The sequence below is a fragment of the Colossoma macropomum genome, unplaced genomic scaffold, assembly GCF_904425465.1.
Source record: "Colossoma macropomum unplaced genomic scaffold, Colossoma_macropomum, whole genome shotgun sequence".
NCBI lineage: Eukaryota > Metazoa > Chordata > Actinopteri > Characiformes > Serrasalmidae > Colossoma > Colossoma macropomum.
Window position 1 is genome coordinate 14,664,754 of NW_023494791.1, and position 21,438 is coordinate 14,686,191.

Below are 21,438 nucleotides of genomic sequence, written 5' to 3' on the forward strand. Positions count from 1 at the left end.
GTCTTTAATCTAGCATGTACAGTACAGTCCACAAATACCCAATATGAATTCAAGAGCTTATAAGGGATTTCCAGAGAGCTTGAATGTCTTTAGTCCAGAAAACCTCTGTGTATATCCCAGAGATGTCTGCATGTTAGCTAGTGTAATTACTGTACTCTGCTCAATGTGGCCCATGAGGAGCAGTGCTGAGAGAGCATTTCTAAGAAGGTCTTAGATCACAAAAAGCCTCTGCTTTACAGTCAGCAGTGTGAAACGAGGGTTAAGACTGATGTTAATTGGCTGGGCGGAGGAAGAAATATGGCTTGTGGCTTGCACCGTTTGAACAGAACCTTTGTCCTAATCCATATGGTCCCCCTGGGAGAACTACTCACTTCACACCACTTTAAGAAGATTAATTTCTATTTTCCTAAAGTGGAGCTTGACGTTCCCCTTCACCTTAATGGCATGCTTTTTCGTCATCTTAATCAATGTCCAATTTCAGAAGAGGTAACATTACTGGAAAGGTCTGCTCAAGCTTAGGACGATTTAATGGAGACCACAGCCTCTGTGATATTATGTTCGTGCAAAGCTGTGCAGTGAGGAAGAGATCTATGATCAGTCATTAGGGGCCTGGGCTAATATGGAGAGGCTTTCTCCACCAGTAAAGCAAAGGGGATTATCCACCTGATTACAGCACTGAAACTGAACACAAAAACTTTTAAAGTAACTTTGACCTACATAAAGGACGCTATCTGTTGTGCATTAAAATGACATGTTGCCACAAAATGTGCTTCATTTAATCCCTTCATCCCAATGTAATAATACTTTACATTACATTACTAATACTTTCAATAGTTCAATAAAATGACTTCTGGTGCCATAAAGTAGTGAAAATGTCTTAAAACGTTGCTGCTCTCCCTCAATTATTCCATAGCATCAGACAATTAGGTATCCAATCACTGTTCCTTTTTCCTTTATTTTTTCATGTATCCTCTCAATTAAAACAACATCATAGTTTTTGGAGCAATATGAGCAGTAAGAACAAAAAAGATCAAAGTATTCGGTTGCTAGCGACCACCCATAAAAGCCTATGCAAGCTAACACCATGTTGAACAGCCACGGTCGGTCTGACATAAAAGAGCTACTGGCAGATATTCTGTCTGAGATTTCTGGACAAAGGGCAGAGCTTCTCTCTGAATAATTCAAGAACATTATTTTCATTTTGTGAACACAGAAACATATAAGAAAACATAAACTTATTATTAACTTCAAAACAGGGTGCATTTTCCAGTTTTCATCACCAACGTCAATGGAACTTCTCATTTACAAGCTGTACTTGATCTAAAAGGACTAAAATCACAGATAGCAACAGTCCATAAGCAGCTGGGCATCAGCCTGCACTACTATGAAAGGTTCAAAGCGCCAAACTATGTGTTAACAAAAAATTGGTGGCGTTATAAATGCATTAACACTGACAAATCTACTACTAATAATAATCATAATTGATATCACAATAGTTACTATCTAGTGTAATGTATCAAATACATGAAAACTCTCAGTATACAGGGCAGAGTGCAAGAGTGCTCTAATATCACATGCTCTAATAATATTCTCTAAAAAGCCTGCCAATTACAAGCATCCAAGCAGTGAATTATTAGTGCCTAACAACTGTGCCACCCAAAAAAAAAAAACTGTCCTAAAATAATTCAAATAAAACAAGCATTTGTTTGATATTTCTCTTCATTAGGACACGACTATCAATAGAGTGGGTTTAGGGCTAAAGGCCCTGGTGTATCTCTAATGATGAAGGAAGCTAAATTACTCATTTAATGAGCAAGATTACTCCACTGATGATATTTTGCATCTAAGGAGCATATCTGACTTTGCTGGAGATTTCACACAGCGGCTATTTCACATGCTTTCATCATCTTTGAGCCTCTGTTCCTCAGGGCTCAGAGATGGGTGCAGGGGCCAGAGTGAGGGTTTTAGACCTCATAGTCTTCAGAGTGAACAGTAACATGACAAATTATTGCCTCATCCGTATCCTTGTAATTTTAGCTTAACAAGACATTATTAATAAAACAACATAGCTGTTGGAATATGGCACACGTCACGTAAGGAAGGATAAAGAGTTTCATTATTAACTTTATGTCTACACAGTTTTGTGCCAAAATGTACAGTTGATGTTTATTTAGTTTCTTTTTAACAATGCTGTTGTGCAACCTGCTAAAAATGAGGATTAATATAAGCGTGAATGGGGCTGCATTTGCATTTATTGTGCAGACTGCAGTGCCTTTGAGGGACAGAGTTACTGGCCTAGTTCCTCCCTGCCAAAAGAACACATAGAAACACTCACAGTCACTCTCACACACACACAGGCAAAAATATCACAAGTGCACTTCCCCCAGTCCCCTGACACTGCATTTTTGCTGCACCTGTGGGTCACCCCCAGCTTTGACATAGACACGGCATGACAGAAAATCATTACCATTGGGGAAGTGAATCAGCATGGAGCATTTAGCCACCCTGCTGGCTCTTAAACAGCTGACCTGATCCAGTCAAATGCAACAGTGGTCTCAATGTTTTGGAGTTACGACCCTCAAAAAATGGGGGTTTGTACAGATGAATCCCTCTCAACTTTTTCCTGACACTCACTACAGGAACCTTCTTCACATTTCTCCTGTAGCTGGGGTCTCAAACTAGCAAGAGGTTCTGAATGCCAATCGTGTATCTTTAATTTACTCTTAAATCTGGCCCGCATGTCTTCTTCTTCTGTGGCTAAATGGTTACACTTGACAGGTAGATTTGCTTTAAGCAACAGACACTGTGGCTGGTTACCTAAGATAAGCTATATAAAATCAGTCCACAATGTTAAAAGCAAAACTAGAGTGCTGCATGCAAGAAAAAGCATTCAAACCAACGCCGGATGCAGCATGAGCACTGCACATTGAGCGGGCATCCTTATAATTTAGCTAACTTAGCAAATGATTCTAATTTAGGCTGCCTTTGCGGAATCATTCATGACATAGCGATAGATACACATTATCAAAATTTTAAAAACGAATGGAATTATCAAACGAATCCACTCGAAAACACCCAATGAACTGCTCCTTTCTGCCAATACTTCACTCAGGAACGTCAACGACTCCCATATAATTCTACTGTTCACTAAAGTTGTACTTTATGTTTATTAAACAGTCTAAGTATTTTGTAATGTTGAAACAGCATAGTAGTGGTAAATCTGAAAAAATACATTTTCTTTGGGATCCATTTTGCCTTAAAATGCACTGCATGTACCTCTCCATCATAAATAGATTATAAAAAATATGTTTTAATGCCAAAAGCTTATCTCAAAACTTTTATTTCATGTAATAACTTCCTGTGAAGGAGCATCTAGAGACTTTAAACTCTTCAGACGACTGGCTCCTATCAATCACTGTGAACAACTCTCGCTCTTACTAAGTTTCTCTAAAATGGAGCAGTTCACATCAAACCACTCTGAACGACTCTGTTTACATCTTAACCATGTAATTATGCTGACATTTTAAAAATGAGCAGAATTCCTTTTAAAATGACAGCATGATATCATTCACAAAAAAATCCATAGTGTTGAATGAACACCTACAGTACTTTTTAAGGTCCAGCTGGACAAAAATAGCCACTGTAAATGTTAATTCAACATCGGAGATTTTACTGTGTTTACTGAGTGGGACATTTTATGGAAGTCATTCTCAAAAATGTCATTCACAATATAGGCCTATGTATTATTTGGCAACACCCAAAACTGATTTTGCAACCCTCCAAGGGGTCACAAAACCCCAGGCTGAGAAGCAATAAAACATACAGGTCCTTTCCCCTCCTCCCTGATCTCAGGATCTCTCCTCTCCAAGATGCAGACAACCCACAATGCACTCTATGTCTCAGTATGACATCACCAATAATGACACCACTGATGTCCTTTGGCTCTGCAAATTTCAGCATTTACAGCTCTGGACCACTGGAATCCAGGTCAGCGTCCTCCCTCTCGGCTCTGCCTGCATGCCTGTCCTTTACCTGTGCTTTTGCCCTGTCATCTCTGCCCTCACTCGCCTAACCATTAGGTGGCATTTCAGTACATCTCTCAGCCATTCAGACGACAGGATGTGACAACAACTGTGGCACCCGGGCTTCATTTTAATAAGATAGCCTGCCCTAACATTCGCCTTTGCCTCTTCATCATCATTCCCCTCTCTTGTCTACCTCCTGTCTGATCTTTCCATCGCTGCAGCGGCAGAGGGAGGCCCTGTCACTGTGGATATTCAGCGGGCATTGACTGCCGCCCCAGGCTCCAGCACTGAGGGGGTGAGATGGAGAGGGAGGGAGAAGAAGGATGGGGGGATGGGTTAGAGACTTACCCAGCCAGCTCCTGTTCAGATACACTGATACAAACACTGGCGGCACAGTGAAGAAGTCCACCACGGAGTTCACCTCCAGCCAGAACCAGAGCTTATCATTGGCTGCGATGAACTGGGGACACAGAAAGTGAAAGAGAGAAGAGATATTTAACCCCTTACAAGCAAAGTTATAATTCAGTGATGACACAATAATAACTAGGGATGGGAATCAGAAGAGGATGATATTTGTGCTATGCTAAGTACTGCGACATGAAATATGATTCATTTCTTCTCATTGCAAATCGAGCGATGTACATTTTTGCCATTCTATTAGCTTACCAAAGGCTTAATACACATTAAAAATACTAATATTTACACAACAAATCACTTGTACTGTGCAAAGGTTTTAAGCACTGATGAAAATATATTTAAAATCCTGCTTGACTGGGCAGTAAGCATTAAGATTGGAATAAAAACAAATAACATTATTTAATATTAATTAACAAATAATATTATTTATAGTTAGCATCCAGTATTTGGTTTGGCTAATCAGTACTTTATTAAATTAAACCAACTGTGCTGCTGATGAAATTTAACATATTCACAAATCCATGCAATGTCTGGACACATCAAGGAAATATCTGAAATGAAGCCTGTATTCTTTTAACTCCCTTTCTTTATCTCAAAAGATATCAACTACTTTAAAATCTATTACAAATTATTTCATAACTATGTAGTTGAGAGTGAGAAATTGAAATGTAGGCCTTTATACAAGCCTTTACAGTTTAGAGTTTAATACTGTATCACACCAGTATAAAATTAGCATAAGAAATGTGTGGATTTCTGTGGCTTGGAGAACATTTCCAAACAGAGGTGTCTGATATGGTAGAAATATAAGATCACGATATTTTGAGAAGTTTCATAATACACAATATGTCACAATATATTTTTCTGACATTTGATATATATAAGAAAAGATAAAGTAATGACACATTTAAAAAATACTAACTGGGCTTAATTATTAGTCAAACATAGAGTTGGGAAGTGTTGACGATATACACAATAAGCTCAGATATGACATGTTGTGATGTAATTTATCACAACAACAATAAATACTGTCATATTGCCCAGCCCTATTTCCAAATACACATCAAAATACACATTTCTTCTGCTGATACTTACACGTAGCCCAAAGTAGAGTAAGAAGAACACGTTGAATGCCATGTCAATTTGTAACGTGAAGTCTTTGTAGAAATTCTGACAGGATTCTATAGGACTGTGGGGAGAAAAAAAAAGTTTAAACTCATAAAACTCACAAAATCTCTAAATGCAAATTTGCAATGCTAACTACAAGCTGCAATGTGAAAACAGACTGCAATGTGAGGAAAAGAAATTACATAATTCAAGTGTGCCATAAAGATCGAAAGAGCCGTCTGTGCCATTATAAATTATGCCAGTATAAATTATGTTGAATACAATCATATAAATCCACTGAGAACAGAACTGAAAGAGTTAAAACAACTACTGACAGATTCAATTAAGTTAAAAGGCGCTGATTCATAAACAGCCATCAGCTTTAGAGGCGAGGTTAATGTAGTGTTGCCCTTTCAGTGGCATTATCATTGATCTTGCCCCAAGTCTCAATTATTTATGAACTACTGAGCCTTGGAATTAATAAAAAAGAGACTGTAAAATAAACAGAAAAGGCTCAAATGACATGCTTAACAGAACAAAGCCATTTAAGGGCTCTTAGTGAACACGTTTTCTTCTTCCTTTTGTCTCCATTTCCACATGGTTCCAGCTTTTTGTTTCTTGTCAAGTAAGAAAATACATTAGTAGATATTGGGACAAACTAACATCACAGTGTCTGCTTCATCACACTTTAAAGGAATAGCTAAACCAAACATGCTAATGTGACTAGAGAGGACGAGAGAGCTCATTAACATCTGTAATTATTTACCTAGTGCTCCTCATCCACATCAAAATCACTATTTTCAAATATAGTGGCAGATGCTTTTTTCACCCATGCATAGTCTTCTACAGCACAGCGGAACATTTGGCATGGGCTGTATATCCCTCAGAGCACAATCCTGCCCTCGTTTCACATTAACATGCCCTGCTGACCTCTAACCTGGACACAGTTCATCAGGAGAGGAAATTCTTGCAGACATAAGGTTGAGGAATGTGAATGGTATAGACAGCATGCTAGCCACATGGCTTTAACAACCACTGTAGACACATCAGAGCATTCAGTCCATGAATAATTGACCAAGTATCCATCTGGGTCTAATGCTATAGCTGCCACAGAAAGGGAAAACCCCGCTTACTGTTTGTGCAACTATGCCACAGAAAAGGAGATAATACAATAATCTGAGCATGTTCTAAAAATACTTTGCAGTGGATAATGTGTTCGGTGGACACTTGGTGCAACTGAAACAGACTGTGTGTTTGTCAAGTTATGAACATGGACAGGACAGGACGTCAATGCGTGTTACCACCCGACTGATCTGTCAGTCGGCTGATCATTTTGGCCAATAAAGTTATGCCTCCAATCTATAGGTCTCGGCAAAAATCCTGCTGATATAGGACCGACAATTAACTGCTTATTTTGATGTCAAGATGACCATTCGGTGAATTTGGTGCTTTAATGTTTATATGCAAGTCTGTTACATGCCCAGCACTGCTAAGTTATAACATGTTGAAACACAAAAATATTCTATAAGACATAACTGATGAATAATATGTAACAAAAACAATTAAAACAACTACAGTTCTGGGAAACTTCCACAAACCACATTATTTATGTTAGAAAATGTGACAACTCAGAACTGATATGTTTCACAACTGACAATCACGTCAGGCAGTAAATGTTAAATGTTAATGTTAACTACTGAAACCACAGTCAAAAGTCAGAGCATGTGGTTGTTTTTCAGCTAATTCTGTTTTTTTAGAAACAAATTACTAAAGCCAAGTGTTGACAAGCGACATGACACCTACATGACAAGCCTTTCATGACATCTGAAATAAACCTAAATGGATATAGACATTTATAAAGGCTCATTCCAACAAGCTTCAGTTGTCATAACCATTGCTGAGGTAAAAAAAAATCAAATTGACAAAAGCAGTCTTTATGATAACTAAAGCTTCATGGAAGAGGCCTTTATTAAAGTTTATGGCTGCTGACATAAAAGGCTTATGTAGGCGTCTTGTAGCCTTACAAATACTGTCTGTCACTAAAGTGTTACGTTTTATTTTAATAAATAGAAAAATAAACTATGTTGCTTGAATGGACGAATTGTGTTTTGGAACTGTTCATCTAAACCGCACAACTAAAATATGCCATTCTCTCACTACAGTTACGATTTGCAAACTTAGCCTTTTCTTCTTTAATTTGACCTCTTGTCCACACAGGTCACTGAAAACTGTTTTCTGTGTCTTTTATGTGGACAGGTAAAATGTAATTTATCTTTTTGAAAGTTGGCATCATGCACACGGTCAGTGCTGTGCTATGTCAAATCTCAAGACTGACATGTCTAACATGACAAATGATAACCAGGTTGGGTGGTCAGTAATATCAAGTTTGATTATGATGTTGCCAACCACACAGAAACTAATTAATTTTACTTTGCTTTATTATAGGAGGGAAAATCATTTGTTCCTTTGTTTTTGCACCTTTCATACTGATTATAACAGCATTTTCAAGAGCAATGCAAATTGCCTTTGATAAAAGTCCTTTTTTTTGCAAATATGACTTAGAAGACAGTGTAGGTATTTTATTTTTGAAACAGCATTGTGTAAATGGAAAAATAATGTTTGTGTTATTTAATTTTTAACACAAAATATTGTGTATAATGTCAATTACTCAATGTTATTTATTGACAAACTAATAACTGCAGTGTTTTTTTTTCTGAATTAATCAATTAATTGAAAAACATACTGGATTGATTAATCAATTATGGAAATAATTGTTAGTTGTAACTCAAATATGAATTTTTAGCTCCTTAACATTAGTCTCGGTATCAATCACAAAATCCTCAGAAAGGTCAGGCCTTAGTGTGTGTATGCTAAGCAACTTGAAGACAGACACCCTAATCTACAGATTCAATGTCACTACACACTCTGCAATCACATGGGATCCCCCCCTGGACACATGGCGTTCAGGCAGAAAATAGCAATGGTCAAGCCCTCTCCTTCCACCTGCTACCTCCTTCAGTGTTGTCCTAGCGTGAGAGCCCGGACTCCCAGTGGCATAAGGGACAATTTGTCTTCCAGCAGCTCTATATAGCACATGGCTGATTTCAGGTCAAGCTCAGAGCGCTGGGGGCTGCGGGTGGACTCAAGCCTGATCAGGTGCTCCACTGAGGCTCAACCTTACACTAGGTGGCCTCAGCTCCTTATCGTAAGGAGTGGTGAAAGGTACATGGCTCTGGAGGACACACAGTGGTGACGTACCACCCTGAGGGATACACACACAACAGAGAAGGCTATTTCAGGCTAACTCTGCTTCTTCACATTAGCCTCCTTTTATCCTGGCTTTAAAATTCAATAAAAAGGCCTTTCTCAGCAGTTACAGAACATTTAGAGGGGCATTTAGTGCTTGTTCGTCTCCATGAATACTGTATACAAATATATCATATATCATTATATATCATTATTTTAAACAAAATACTAAATAAGCGAATAGGCAAAAATAATATAGATAATGGCTAAAGCAGTGTCTCTGTAGGGAATCAAAGGTGTTTCTCACCAGCTCCTTGGACAAAAGAGACCAGGGGGTCAAGAAGGAGACAGGAGAGAGAGAGTGAGTGAGAGCGAGCGGGGGGAGAGTTGTCTCTGGTGGGCCAGGTTAATACTGCAGTGATTGATTTAGGCCAAGGCACCATTTCTAAAATAAGAGTGATTTAGCACCTGCAAGGGCACCAGACAAATAAAACCTCAGTTGGGACCCTAAAAATAGCCTCTCCGTTTTGATTCTGCCTGAAGCGGTCTCTGCATGTGGTTCACTTAAAGGAGAAAACACACAAAGCACTGCTCCTGTGTCTCTCTCGCTTAATGAAACCGACAGGAGAGGCAGAAAAGTCTGAGTAAGGCGAACAGAAGACAGGATATTGCACTTAGCATCTCATGTAGCTACCACTCAAAACAACAGCCCATTGCTCATGATGCCTGCAAGTTAAACCACAACTCCTGACTGGAGATGCACTATGGACCAACTAATTCTTATACGATCTTCACGTTTCTCACAATACACAGAAAATGCACAATAATATGCATCAATATTGGAGTATGAAGTAGTAGACATGTTGTGAATAGCTGACCCAATCAAAACTAGCTTAGTTAGCATGTAGCAATGTTAGGTAACAAAAACTTAGCAAGCTCCATGAGTACCTCTAACAGATTAAATTTATGGTGTAATTTCATTTTCACTTATTTTTTTGTCAAAATTCAATGAAGTAGCATTACTGAGTCAGGAAAAAACATGCTAAAATATGGAGCTGGGAGTCAAGCCTGAAATAATAATGTAAAAGTCAGAAATATCTGGTCAGATTTTTGTGAGTTTTTTGGACCACATCATAAGGAGCGAGCTTTGGCTCGATGTACAGTACTGTGCAAAAGTCTTAGTTACCTAAGGAAATTGTAAAAAAAACATTTCTCTCAGCAGCAAGTGTGCTTTTGCTTCTAAAAACACCATATAACATAGATTAAATGCAAACAAACCATTAAGGAAAAAGTAACAATCATTTCTTGTTTAAAAATATATTTTCTGAACAAAACCTTGAAAAAAGAATCTCCATTTTTCAGTTTTTCAGTTTTTGACAAAATTTGAAAATGCCTACTGCCCTTCACATTGTTTTTAAATTTTATGATGAACGGACCAAAACAAATGACCCAGAATTACTTAGTCTGGTTCAACTGAGTATCATGGAGACTACACCTCTGCTGTGCAGAAATCCCAAACACACAGTTCTCACTTTTCATGAAAACTAACTGCAGGAACTACACGGCAGAGCAAAATTAAATGGCATTTCTTATCTATCTATTGATTAAGGTTTTCAATAAATGAGAGCATGTTGCCAGGCTCCAATACCATTGGCTGCTGTCCTCTGCTCTGCAGCAACTCTGTGTGATTAGCTGTGAAGTGGAGTGACTGTCCTATAGCTCAGTTATAAGAGCTTGGTGCTGCAGACAGCTTTTTTGAGATACCATTGGGCAGAATGGAGTCTTTTCTTCTCCCATGTGAGTAACTGAAGGAATACATCTTTCATGAGAGTTCTGAGAAGTACTACAGCAAATTAAGGCAAGATTTGGATGGTATCACACAACAGAGAACAAATGATGTCAGGGGCACTGGCTACCCCTGAAATCTGACTGACGACCCCATAAATACTTCCACCTACTCTTCTATACGAAAGTAAGCCTGCATGAGGTTACACATCAGCAGAGCGAAGAAAGGTAAGTTTTGCAAAACTACAACATGGTTGTAAATGTTTTCTCCATGACTTTCCTGTATATCGATAGCACAGTCCCTTTTGCATGCATTAGTTTCCAGGAATCCCAATATCAATGTACCTAATTAGCCTGGATGAGAGCAAGTATTTTGTTTTTCTACCAGCAACACTATTCAGATTTCTCTCACTATTACTGACCGCCCTATTAAAACAGTCTTTGCCACATCACAATATTTAACTTTTAAATTAACCAACCTTAGCTGAAAATGTGAGCAAAGCGAAGAACCTAGCTTGCAAGTTTCTAGTAAAGGTTAGCAGCTCTGTCAATCTAGGAGTTTGTCATTTTACAAATGCCCATCAAAACTATTTTTGATGTTATAGCTGTGTATGATGTGCATGAACGACTGAGTGTACTTGTGAGAGAGTGCATGCAAGACTCGTAGAGGGTGACGAGACACAAGTTGGCTTCTTATTTGAATTTTATGTTCCGTCTTAAATAGTACAACAGTTATGCTGCCTCTCATTCTTATTATTGTATATCTCAAGAGCTGACTGTCAATAGTACTATTCAGACAGGATTAGATGTACAGGAAGAGGTGGAGTAACGCCACTTTACTACAAGATGCCTGTAATGTTTATGACCCATTCGCACAGGCAAAGAAATATCAGTATAAATGACAAAGACTAGAGTGGCTGCTCTATTCACGCACTGCCTTCACTTCAGTAAAGAGCAGAAAATGTGTCCAAACCCTTAATTATTTTGTTTACCCTAACCATCTGTCTAGTCTTAAGTAAATGCAGTGTGTCACTAGCATTGTCATTAGCTAAGGAATTCATAGCCAGTTAACATTATTTTTAGTTAACATTAATTTATAGAAAATAAAACGTTTTCTGTAATTCTTATGTTTTACGGTCTGAATGACTTGATTTTAAGCACAGTGAACACGAGTAAATGCGTCTTTGAGCGCTTCCATATTTAAGAAGCTACTTGTCCACAAAATATGACAGTGTTTTTAATGGCATGGTGTTTCACACAAGATTAATAAAACCTGGAGTTTTATAGAAGGTAAAAGGTGCCAGAATCTTTGCTGACGCAGGACCGCACAGTCTGTAAAAATGACAGATGTGGTGCATTCAGATGGGACTAAAATCACAGGGAAACGCCAGTTAAAATGACATTACCCACCTCCTCATGTTAAACTAATTATATATCGAATAAGGATAACGACTGAATAAGGGAACGACAGCTACATTACAGCATCTTGTGACAATTACTACTACACAATTCATGGTTGAACCAAAGTAATTTCATTATTTATTATAAATTAGACAAATAATCAGGCCTGTTTGTTGCTTGCTATGATAACACAACTGCATTCGCTAGGCTACCTGTGCGAAAGGTTTGGGTCAAGTTACATGTTTGTTGATTTTCTAAGTGAAAATAAGTTAAAACACATCCTCTGCATGGAACACTCTTCTGCACATTTTGTTGCACAATTACTGTTTGTTCACTGATATTATGCTGTAAAAAAACACTAAATTTGGCCTAAAAATGTTACATTTTAAAATTGTATACTAAAATCTGCAGAAAATGCATTTTTAAGTTGGATCCCTGTAAAGTTTGCGTTTATTTATTTTCACTCAAAAAAAACAACAAACTATGTAATTTGACAAAGATTTTTACACTTTTGCATGTTACTGTATCATTGTAACCTCTAGTGAATAATTACAAACTATCTGATATTTTGGAGCAATTTGATGTTCCACAAACAATACAATTCCATCACCAATGATGTGTCCTTATCAGCACAAAAACAACTGCCAGGTCTAACAGTCTTCCAATCCTACTGCTTAATAATATTAGACCTTCATACAGCCTATGTAAGTGGAACAGAATTAACCAATTTGGTTCTAACCAGTGTAGAAATGTTATTTCCCCATCAAATCAATACCTTCCATCAATGCATTTTACACCCCTAGTGGCAATTATTAGTTAACCTTCAGCTGCAGTAATAGAGGATTAAAGCTTTTGGCTTCAAAACTGGTTTTGAGCATATTTCACTAGCTTTGAGAACATGTCTGTTCATCCATTTTCCCATTTTCCAATCCCTTTCCAACTGTCTCTCTCCCTCCACATTGCCTCCCTCTCACTCCCTCTATCTCTCTCTCTCTTTCTCTGCCCCCTGCCTTTCTGATGAGGCTGAGCTTAAATCTGGAACTCTACGCAAGCTCCTACTGTGTGGGAGATCTGAGAGCACAGGGACGCTCCACTAGAATTAAACTATGTGGATTATTCATCCCTGCATTGCAGTGGAAGCATGTTTATTTCTGAGGCTTCTCAGACAGCAGCCATGCTGCAGGCCCAGCCCTAGGCGAGGTTAACGCTGCTCATACATATACGCTTCATTCAGCTGATATATATGCTTTATACAGCTTCATACAGATACAACATGCTTTAATCTCCTTCTAAAGGCAGATACTTTTTCTCATTTTACTGAGTAAGTAAGCCAATAGGTGTTGTTTCTTTCTTCCCTTACTCATCAGTAAAACTGATTGCTAAATACGCTTAGTGTTGTGGGTCCCAAAGGTAGCACTGAATGTAACTGCACACACGTTGCATTGGTGCTCCTACAAAGGCTGTGAGATAACCAAAATACAGCACAAATGGGACACAAACAAAGGCATCCCTTGAAGGAGAGCCTCCCTGCTGCTGGCCTACATATCTCTTTCTTCATTGTGCAGTCCCAATAAAAAAAGAGACTCATGTCCAGGGGGAAAAGCACCGCCTGTTCCCATTAATAATATGACAATGAAACAAGACAATGTTAGAGCAAAAAGTTTTGCAACAAAAACTACCATACTGTGTGCCTACATATTCATTATCCATGCTTGATGTACATGAAAAATGTAACTTTACCATACACTATACATCAACGCCTAGTTAGTCCTGTAAGCCAGACTTAGAGACAGTCAGAGAGACATTTTGTCATGTTAACATGGCAAAGAACTGCCTAATCTGAAAAGAAAGGCCAACTGATAGACATGCAAAATAACCAACCGATCTTTCAGAGTGCATATAGAAGCAGGCAATTTTCAAAACAAGGCTACAGCACAAGCACACATTGGAAAACAAAGTAGTATGCCTCAGCAAACATGAGGTTTTTTCATTAAATAGCCTCTAAATGCTTCTCAGAGAACTGCTCAATAACTTTCAAAGATCTGATGTTGTGAATTTATACATTCATTGTTCAATCAACTGACTTTATCTCGCTCCATAAGACTCATCATAATGCATGGAGAGTAAAACTGGTGCATGGAAGTGCGTACACTGAGTCATGCAGATTGCCAACCAATACGCAACTGACAAAACCTTATTCGCTTCCCTGTTGGCGGAGCTTCTGAGAATCAGATTAGCACCCAATAGGCAGCTGTTAGCTAGTATGTGAGACTATTAAACTGCATCTATAGGACTGACGTTTCAGTTCTCAGTATCGCACTATAGGAAACTGTCTTTGCACTGTGGGGCTGCACATTCTATGGTTCTTTAGTTCTGTTCTGGAGCTATGAAACTAATCTACAAGCTGCTGTGTGGGTGTGTCAGATCGCATGATTAACAGTGGCATCTCCCTGGCAACATAAACAACCCGCCACCAGTGGCAGTGGTGAGCGACACCACCAACGATGCTAGAGATGGCACATGCAGCAGGCAGGATCGGTGTGGTTCAGGCCTACTTGCTTAATTCTGAAGAACAAAAGTCTCCCCCGCAGGTAAACAAACCACTTCGCTCTTCTTGACTGGTCTCTGAATGGTGAGTAAAAAGTGCAAAATGGATAACATGCTGTCTATTGATCCTTTTTTAGAGATCTAATTCAATTTTGCAGCTGATGTGTGAAACTTTCCTCCCAACGACTGCTGGGACAGGCTCCAGCCCCCTCCCAACCCTCCCAACCCCCCCCCACCCCCCCAACCCCCCCCACCCCCCTCCCCCCCCGACCCAGAAGGATAAGTGGCTCAGATAATGTGTGTTTGAGAACTCAGAGTTTCATCGTATGATAGATCACAGACATTAGAGTCCAATATCTCAACGCACAGCAGAACTACAGTTATATCTGTAACCTACAGCGAGCTAGCTAACTGACATATTTGCAGACACTGTGGAGCAACTCAACATGTGGCTAACTCAAGCAGGAAGAAGCATTTAGCTATGCTATAGAAACAGTGTAATAAACCTTTATAACAAGCTGTTAACAAATTTAGAAAAGTTTGAAAAACGTACTTAGAGTTTTGACTGGAGCAGCAGGTGAGCAATGGCTGTGTAAGGGACAGGAATGGGAGTAGCTGACACGAATATTGCTAATTCTGATTTTTACTTTGGCACATCTGACATTACTTACGCCAAATTTAGTTTTGCTGAACTCAAACTGAACAGAAGAGAAAAAAGTTTCAACAGTCTCTCAACAGAAAAGACCAACATCATTCTTTCTCTGCCAGTTCATAGTAAAACCTCACAAAACTATAGATAAGAGTTTGCAGAAAATCATGAAAATTAGTAGACAGGTGCTTTTAAAGAAGAGTTTAGAAATTAGAAATCTAATTTACACAATTTTCCACCTAACCCTGATGTAATTATTCAGCCAATTTGCTTTTTTAGTTTAACACTGGCAACAAACGGTCAATAGCAATTTTTTCTGAAAATACATACCCAAAACTTCTCTCAACTACGCAAATGAACAAAACGTCATTGTGTAGATAAATGCAGCAGCAGCCTTTTTAAATGGTTGTGCTGAATTTTAACTTCTCTTTGTGTGCATGCACATCATGCAGGCACATGGACAATAGATTACAACTAAGATTTTGTTTGTTTCAATTTTTAAACATATATCTTCAGTTGAAAACCTCAAAATTAAATAGAAATTGTGAACGTTATCTATAGCATCCAAATGACCTGGATGCGGTTTGTGCAGGTCGAGAGAAGTTTTGCACATGCATTTATGGAAATAATTTGGGTAACTATTGACTTCTAGTCTTTGTTAGCAATGTTAGCTTTGTAGCTCCAGCACTTTCTAGACAAAATTTGGACGGTGAAAGTGTCTTGGTTGATTTTATTACATATGGGGTAAATGAGAAACTGTGTAAATGTATTTTTTGCCAAACTTTTCCTTCAAATAATCTCAAACATACTTACTTATGTGGTTTCTGATATAACTACATTTTGTTATCTATGGAAAAAAGGCTTCAGTGTTGCTGCTACTGCTGTTCTTAGATATGCATTGCACTTTTGTCTATTTATACCTAACAGAACAGATGCGATGATACACTCAGCCCATGATTCAATTAGATTCATGTTACTGGGTCCACTTTTTGGTATTCTCACAATTCGAACAAAATTCAAATAAAAATGACTACAATGTAGCACAATATATGAATGAAACTACTGAAACTAGAACTGGTAATCACTTTAACAAAATGACTGAGCTACAATACTTTCTGTGGTACCCTATGGCCATCAATGAGAGTGAACACTGAACAGAAACAAACCATCACCAGTGCACTGATATATCTACAGCCCTTTTAGTTCAGTGTGTCTGTGACTTGTAAATGATCAAAATATGATCTTAGAAACTGTGTGTCCATGCACTTTGATCTGGTCTTAGCTATCTAAACTCTGGGGATGTTGCTGGTTGGCCACCAGAGAGGGCTGTGCATCCACTGAGCTGTGTAAAGTGGCCCCCTGAGAGGCTGGCATGGCCACTGAAGCAGAGATAAAAGCTCATCTTCGCACAGCCCCAACCCATAGCACCCCTGCCAATACAGCTTTTTACCCTCCATCATATTTTGAGTTACCTTAGGGAGGTACCATCATCTCAGAATCACTCAAAATGTTCGACTCGAGCTGTTTCTCAATAGCTTTTTTAATGGACCATTACATCGTCTATTTGTGCACCGATGGCAAGTTGCATTTGTCATGTTTCGCTTTTGTGTTTAGGACACAGTCTATACATAAACAGAAATAAGAAAATAAGTGTTTGTGGCAGACTGTCAGAAACAGTTGTAATAATTATGACCAAAAGTCTGCAGATGATCCATTACCAAGCCATTAGGCTGTGAGTCATGCTAGCAGCAGAGGTCAGTTGAAGAACGTTAGCACAGCTAGTCATGAAGAGTGAGAAGCTGAGTGCTGTTTGCACACATTTCTCTGCAGTGAAGACAGCAGGAGAAGAAGCTTTAGCTGCCACGGCGCAGGGCTGGGCTGAGGCCGTAACTCTAGAGCTCCACTCTGTTTAGACCATTAAGAGCAGGTCCCAGCACCCAGCGCTGCTGCCATAGCCTGATTTGGAGCTGAACCAGGTGAAAGGGTTGAGCAGGATAGTGAGAATTGTCCTAGTTCTAGCCTTGGACGAATCAGGGCAGAGTGAGACCAGCACATATAAAATGCATGTAAGTACATAGGCACATATATACAATTTGCTGTCCCCAATACTTTCTTTTAACCCAATTTTCCCCCTAATTTAGTTATGTCCAATTCCCTCCCACCAGCTAGGTCTCCTGTTACCATACAATGCTGGGAGGAGGCAAGGCTAGCACGAGCTTCCTCCGAAACATATGAAGCTGTATATTTTCAAACTGCCACTAAAGCCCTATTCGGATTGGATTACTTTATCAGGGGGACAGCTGTAAAAAGAAAAATGTACACATCTCTTCAGTGATAATATTCTCACATCCGAGTGGCAGTGAAATTACTACAAGAGGCGTGAGTTTTGGCCTATAATTTCTACGAATCTGGATGTCTGCATCACACCTCTTGTGTAGCTGTGTGTGAATATAAAGTGTTTTATACATATCTGACATTATAATAATCCCCTTAATCAGCCTGCAAGATCGGAAAATGTTTAATATGGATGCACACAACCCAGAAAGAGAGAGTAAAAACGGCAAGTAGCTCCAGTTAAAACACTATTTTGTCCAACGCGATGGAACATCTGCCAAGAAAATTCGCCAAAATCAGACAGATTTGTATTCTACTAAATTCATCAGTTGCCTGCTTTGTTTGGTGAAAAATAGTAGTTAACTCAGTCTTTAATTTTCTCATGGGAGGAGGGGGAAAAACACAGACATGGCCAGCAATAAAATCATCAAGTAGCACCTGTAAAAGAGGAAATAATCCCAGGACCCCTTGTAAATTTAATCCAGTCCGAATTGGCATCACTGTTCCTTGGAGGAGAAAACTAACCACCAATTTTGTTATGTCAATTATGCTCTCTTAGACTCCCGGCCGCAGATGGCTGTTGCATCGCCAGCGAATGAACAGTATTGGGAACGGTAGCTCTCAAGTGCCAAAACCATTTAAGTGCTGTGAGATCATGAGCTTTCAACACTTAGATGGTCGCGCCACTTGAGAGCCCCTGTCCCCAATACTATTTATGGTACCGCAACATTCAATCATGTTTCACCCTGAACTCAACAATCTCTCACTCAGTAAACATATCACAACACTGTAAATAAACTTAGTATCTAAGGCTTTCAAGACTGTAATCTGCCTACAGGACTATCATTAATATCATCAATACTGCAGTACCTGCACTGCGCTCACTGAAAAACATTACTCATCTAACATGCATCATCTGCTCTTTATTTTCTTGCAGCAATGCAGTAAGTATCTTTGATGACAGAAAAAAACATCTTGTTTCTGACCAAAACCACCTGAACATGTATCACATCATACTATGACCTAATATGCTTGCTAGCTGGCCACCCCTGTAAGCAGATGTAACTAAATTAATTACTGTAATTATTTTTAAGCTTTTCACCACTGTATTGAAATTGGTACTTTTTATCTATTTATTATACTTAAATAATATAAACCTTGTTTATTACTTACATAGTCTGTTTTGTTTGAGAATGTATACCAGCTGGATTGTCTAATATGCAATATTTGTGATCTGTGCAACAGTCTGTTGTATATGAGTAGAATGACAAAGTTGAGATTATCAATGGCTCTTCATACGTCATCCCTACTGTCAAGATTAAGCCATATATCCCCACAACAAACCCTGTCCAATCACAAACTGGACTGGACAGACTTCCCACAGCAGAGACAGTAAATAAGAACAGACTTAGTCTGTCAGATGTCAATCAAACATCTTGACTATGAACAGTAGCTTCCCCCCTTAGTCTGCTTATCAGCAAGTGTCCCAACAGCACTGGAACCAGCATTTAAAACACATCAAGTTAATTTCCAGTTTTTTATTTCATCTGGTTTCATAATCTGGTTTATCCCTGTATTTTCAAGTGCCTTAAGGCCCTTCTATAATTCCTTCATTTCTGATTCTAAAGCCGATAGAAAGAACTAATCACAGAGTCAAGCTATAGACCATATGTTGAATGTTGTGTATCACACAACAAGACGTGTGCTCTTATAAACTGACATGCCAGCTTGGCTTTGTTGAATGATGCATAAATACAGAAGCATGTCGGCCGCTCTGGCTCCTCTAAAGTCCTGACCCCGGCATTATGGGGATTAAAAACTTCCATCATGACCAGCTTTGCTCCTGTGTGCTGTCTGAGGCAGTCAACTCAGCAGCGGGCCCAGAGATGCCTGCTTTATCTGTCCCTTTACATGCAAGACTGGACACACGCTGAGAATTTTCAACACTCACCTACAGCTTAGATTAAAACTGCACGTTGACTTTTTATGTCCTCCCCATTCAGACTAGAATTCAGCGTGGTGCCCATACTGTATACTGTTTACTCACTGTGCTGCAGAGGAAACGACCTAGAGGGGACACCAGTGATTTCACAGCACCTGGATTAGCTGCACAAATGCTGCTGATGTTATGAGTCACTGAGCCACAACAAGTCTTGATGTGGAAGCAGCAAGACATATAATACAGGTTAAGTCAGGCAAATGAACTGGTTCAACGAATGAAAACCACAGACATTGTCCACAGACCACTTTTGTCAGCATTCTCTTCTTAAAGCTTGTCTAATCTCACAACAGTCCTTATGCACTCTCAAAAATAAAGGTATGAAACTGTCACTGGGGCAGTACCGCTCTTGTCACTGGGGTTGTACCCTCAAGGGTACATCTCAGTACCTTCTGTCAGGGAACATAATTGTACCATAATCCATTGAAATTATATTCTATACACACTCTGTCTCGTTTCATGACTTTTTATTTTATTGATCTGTTTAAAACATGAGGTTATGAAAAGATACGAATATGTACTTTTCACCTGGGAAAAACTTATTTAAGGTATACAATAACACCTTAAAACCAATGCTGTACCTTTGAAGGGACATTTACATTGTTTGTACCTTGATGAACAAAAAATGCACCTGCACAGAACCTTTATTTCTTACAGTGTGAAAAAGTGCATTTGTGGGCAGGGCATGAATAGGTCAGTTACCTTGCTCATGAGCATGATGGCAATAGTCAGGAGAAAAGCACCAGCCCTACTGCTCCATGTCAACATCCCTTGATGCCCAACTAAGGATTCAAGTCACAACCTTCCCCTTCCTGGTATTAAGCCTTTACTCACTGAGTCACCGCTTCCCCCAAGGCAAGATGTCAGGAGGCACACACAGGAAATATGAGTTCCATTTGCAAACAGCAATACCTGGTTGCCCAGGCAACAGCTGGGCAAACGAACAGCGCACCTGTCTCTAAGGACCATGAGGGAGGGGGGGGTGGGCACCAGAGATGCTCAGCCTGATGTAACCATGGAAACTGATTCACTTGGCTTCCATTGACAAAATAATCATGCCATACCAAGGCTGAATTTAAAGTCGTATTTTGTACTGGGGACAGAACAAAGATAGAGAATTCTATAATGGCACACTTCGCATAACAGATAATTGAGGGGTCATTAAAATGGTATCATTACCTACATTGGAAAATAGTAGCCTGGTTCAGAGGAATGTACCCTACCTGTATTCTGTACTAACACAATTAGCCACTGAGATTCTTCATCAGCCACTCAACTCAGACATAAATTTTACAGCAGATTCATGAAAGTCCTTTTCAGCAAAGCTGACATGTACCTGACCCTTGGACCAAGGACAATTTGCTGTGCTTATGTGCAAGCTAGCAACCAAGCTTGATGACATGGACCTTACTCTCAGCAAAGAATAGTCAGCCTAACATTTGATTTAAAATTTTTAATGAAAATGTAATTAATACTGCCACATCTGTTGCAGTCTTTTTCATAGGGTGTGAGACACTCATAGTTATCGCCTTCATCTCCATTTTGATTGAGATTAAACCATTTAAGAAAAGTGCAATACTTACTCAGACGAGTCTATGAAGTATATTCCAAGAGCTCCAATACTGAGCGCAAAGACTAACACCACCTGGAGGCATAAGACAGAGAAAAGAAGAGCAATCATTAGTGATGCTCCAATGAGAATACCACCATTTACAGAAATCAGATTTAAAACAAAATCTGTTCAACACAAAGCACATCTCATCTCAGTGAAGACAGGTAGGCAGTGCTAAAGATGATAATGAACAGCCAGTTTCATATGCTAAATATGAGTAATGGGATTTTTAACTTGCTCTACTATTTAATGCTTAAAAAGTAGCTATTTCTGTCTGTTAATCTACTCTTCCCTATAATGTGGTCTTTCAGCTGTTGTA

At 39.1% G+C, this 21,438-nt stretch overlaps 1 protein-coding gene across 5 annotated transcripts in view; it reads right to left on the bottom strand.

The window, feature by feature from the left end:
* The window catches only part of kcnma1a (potassium large conductance calcium-activated channel, subfamily M, alpha member 1a), a 225,451-nt gene that overhangs the window by 86,099 nt on the left and 117,914 nt on the right, over positions 1-21,438 (bottom strand). For all 5 annotated transcript variants that reach the window (XM_036574028.1, XM_036574033.1, XM_036574032.1 and 2 more), the window contains exons 3-5: positions 21,091-21,152; positions 5,535-5,628; positions 4,374-4,485 (exon numbers count right to left, since the gene is read on the bottom strand). In XM_036574028.1, the coding sequence (XP_036429921.1) occupies positions 4,374-4,485; positions 5,535-5,628; positions 21,091-21,152 (268 nt within the window). The remainder of the gene's footprint in view (positions 1-4,373; positions 4,486-5,534; positions 5,629-21,090; positions 21,153-21,438) is intronic.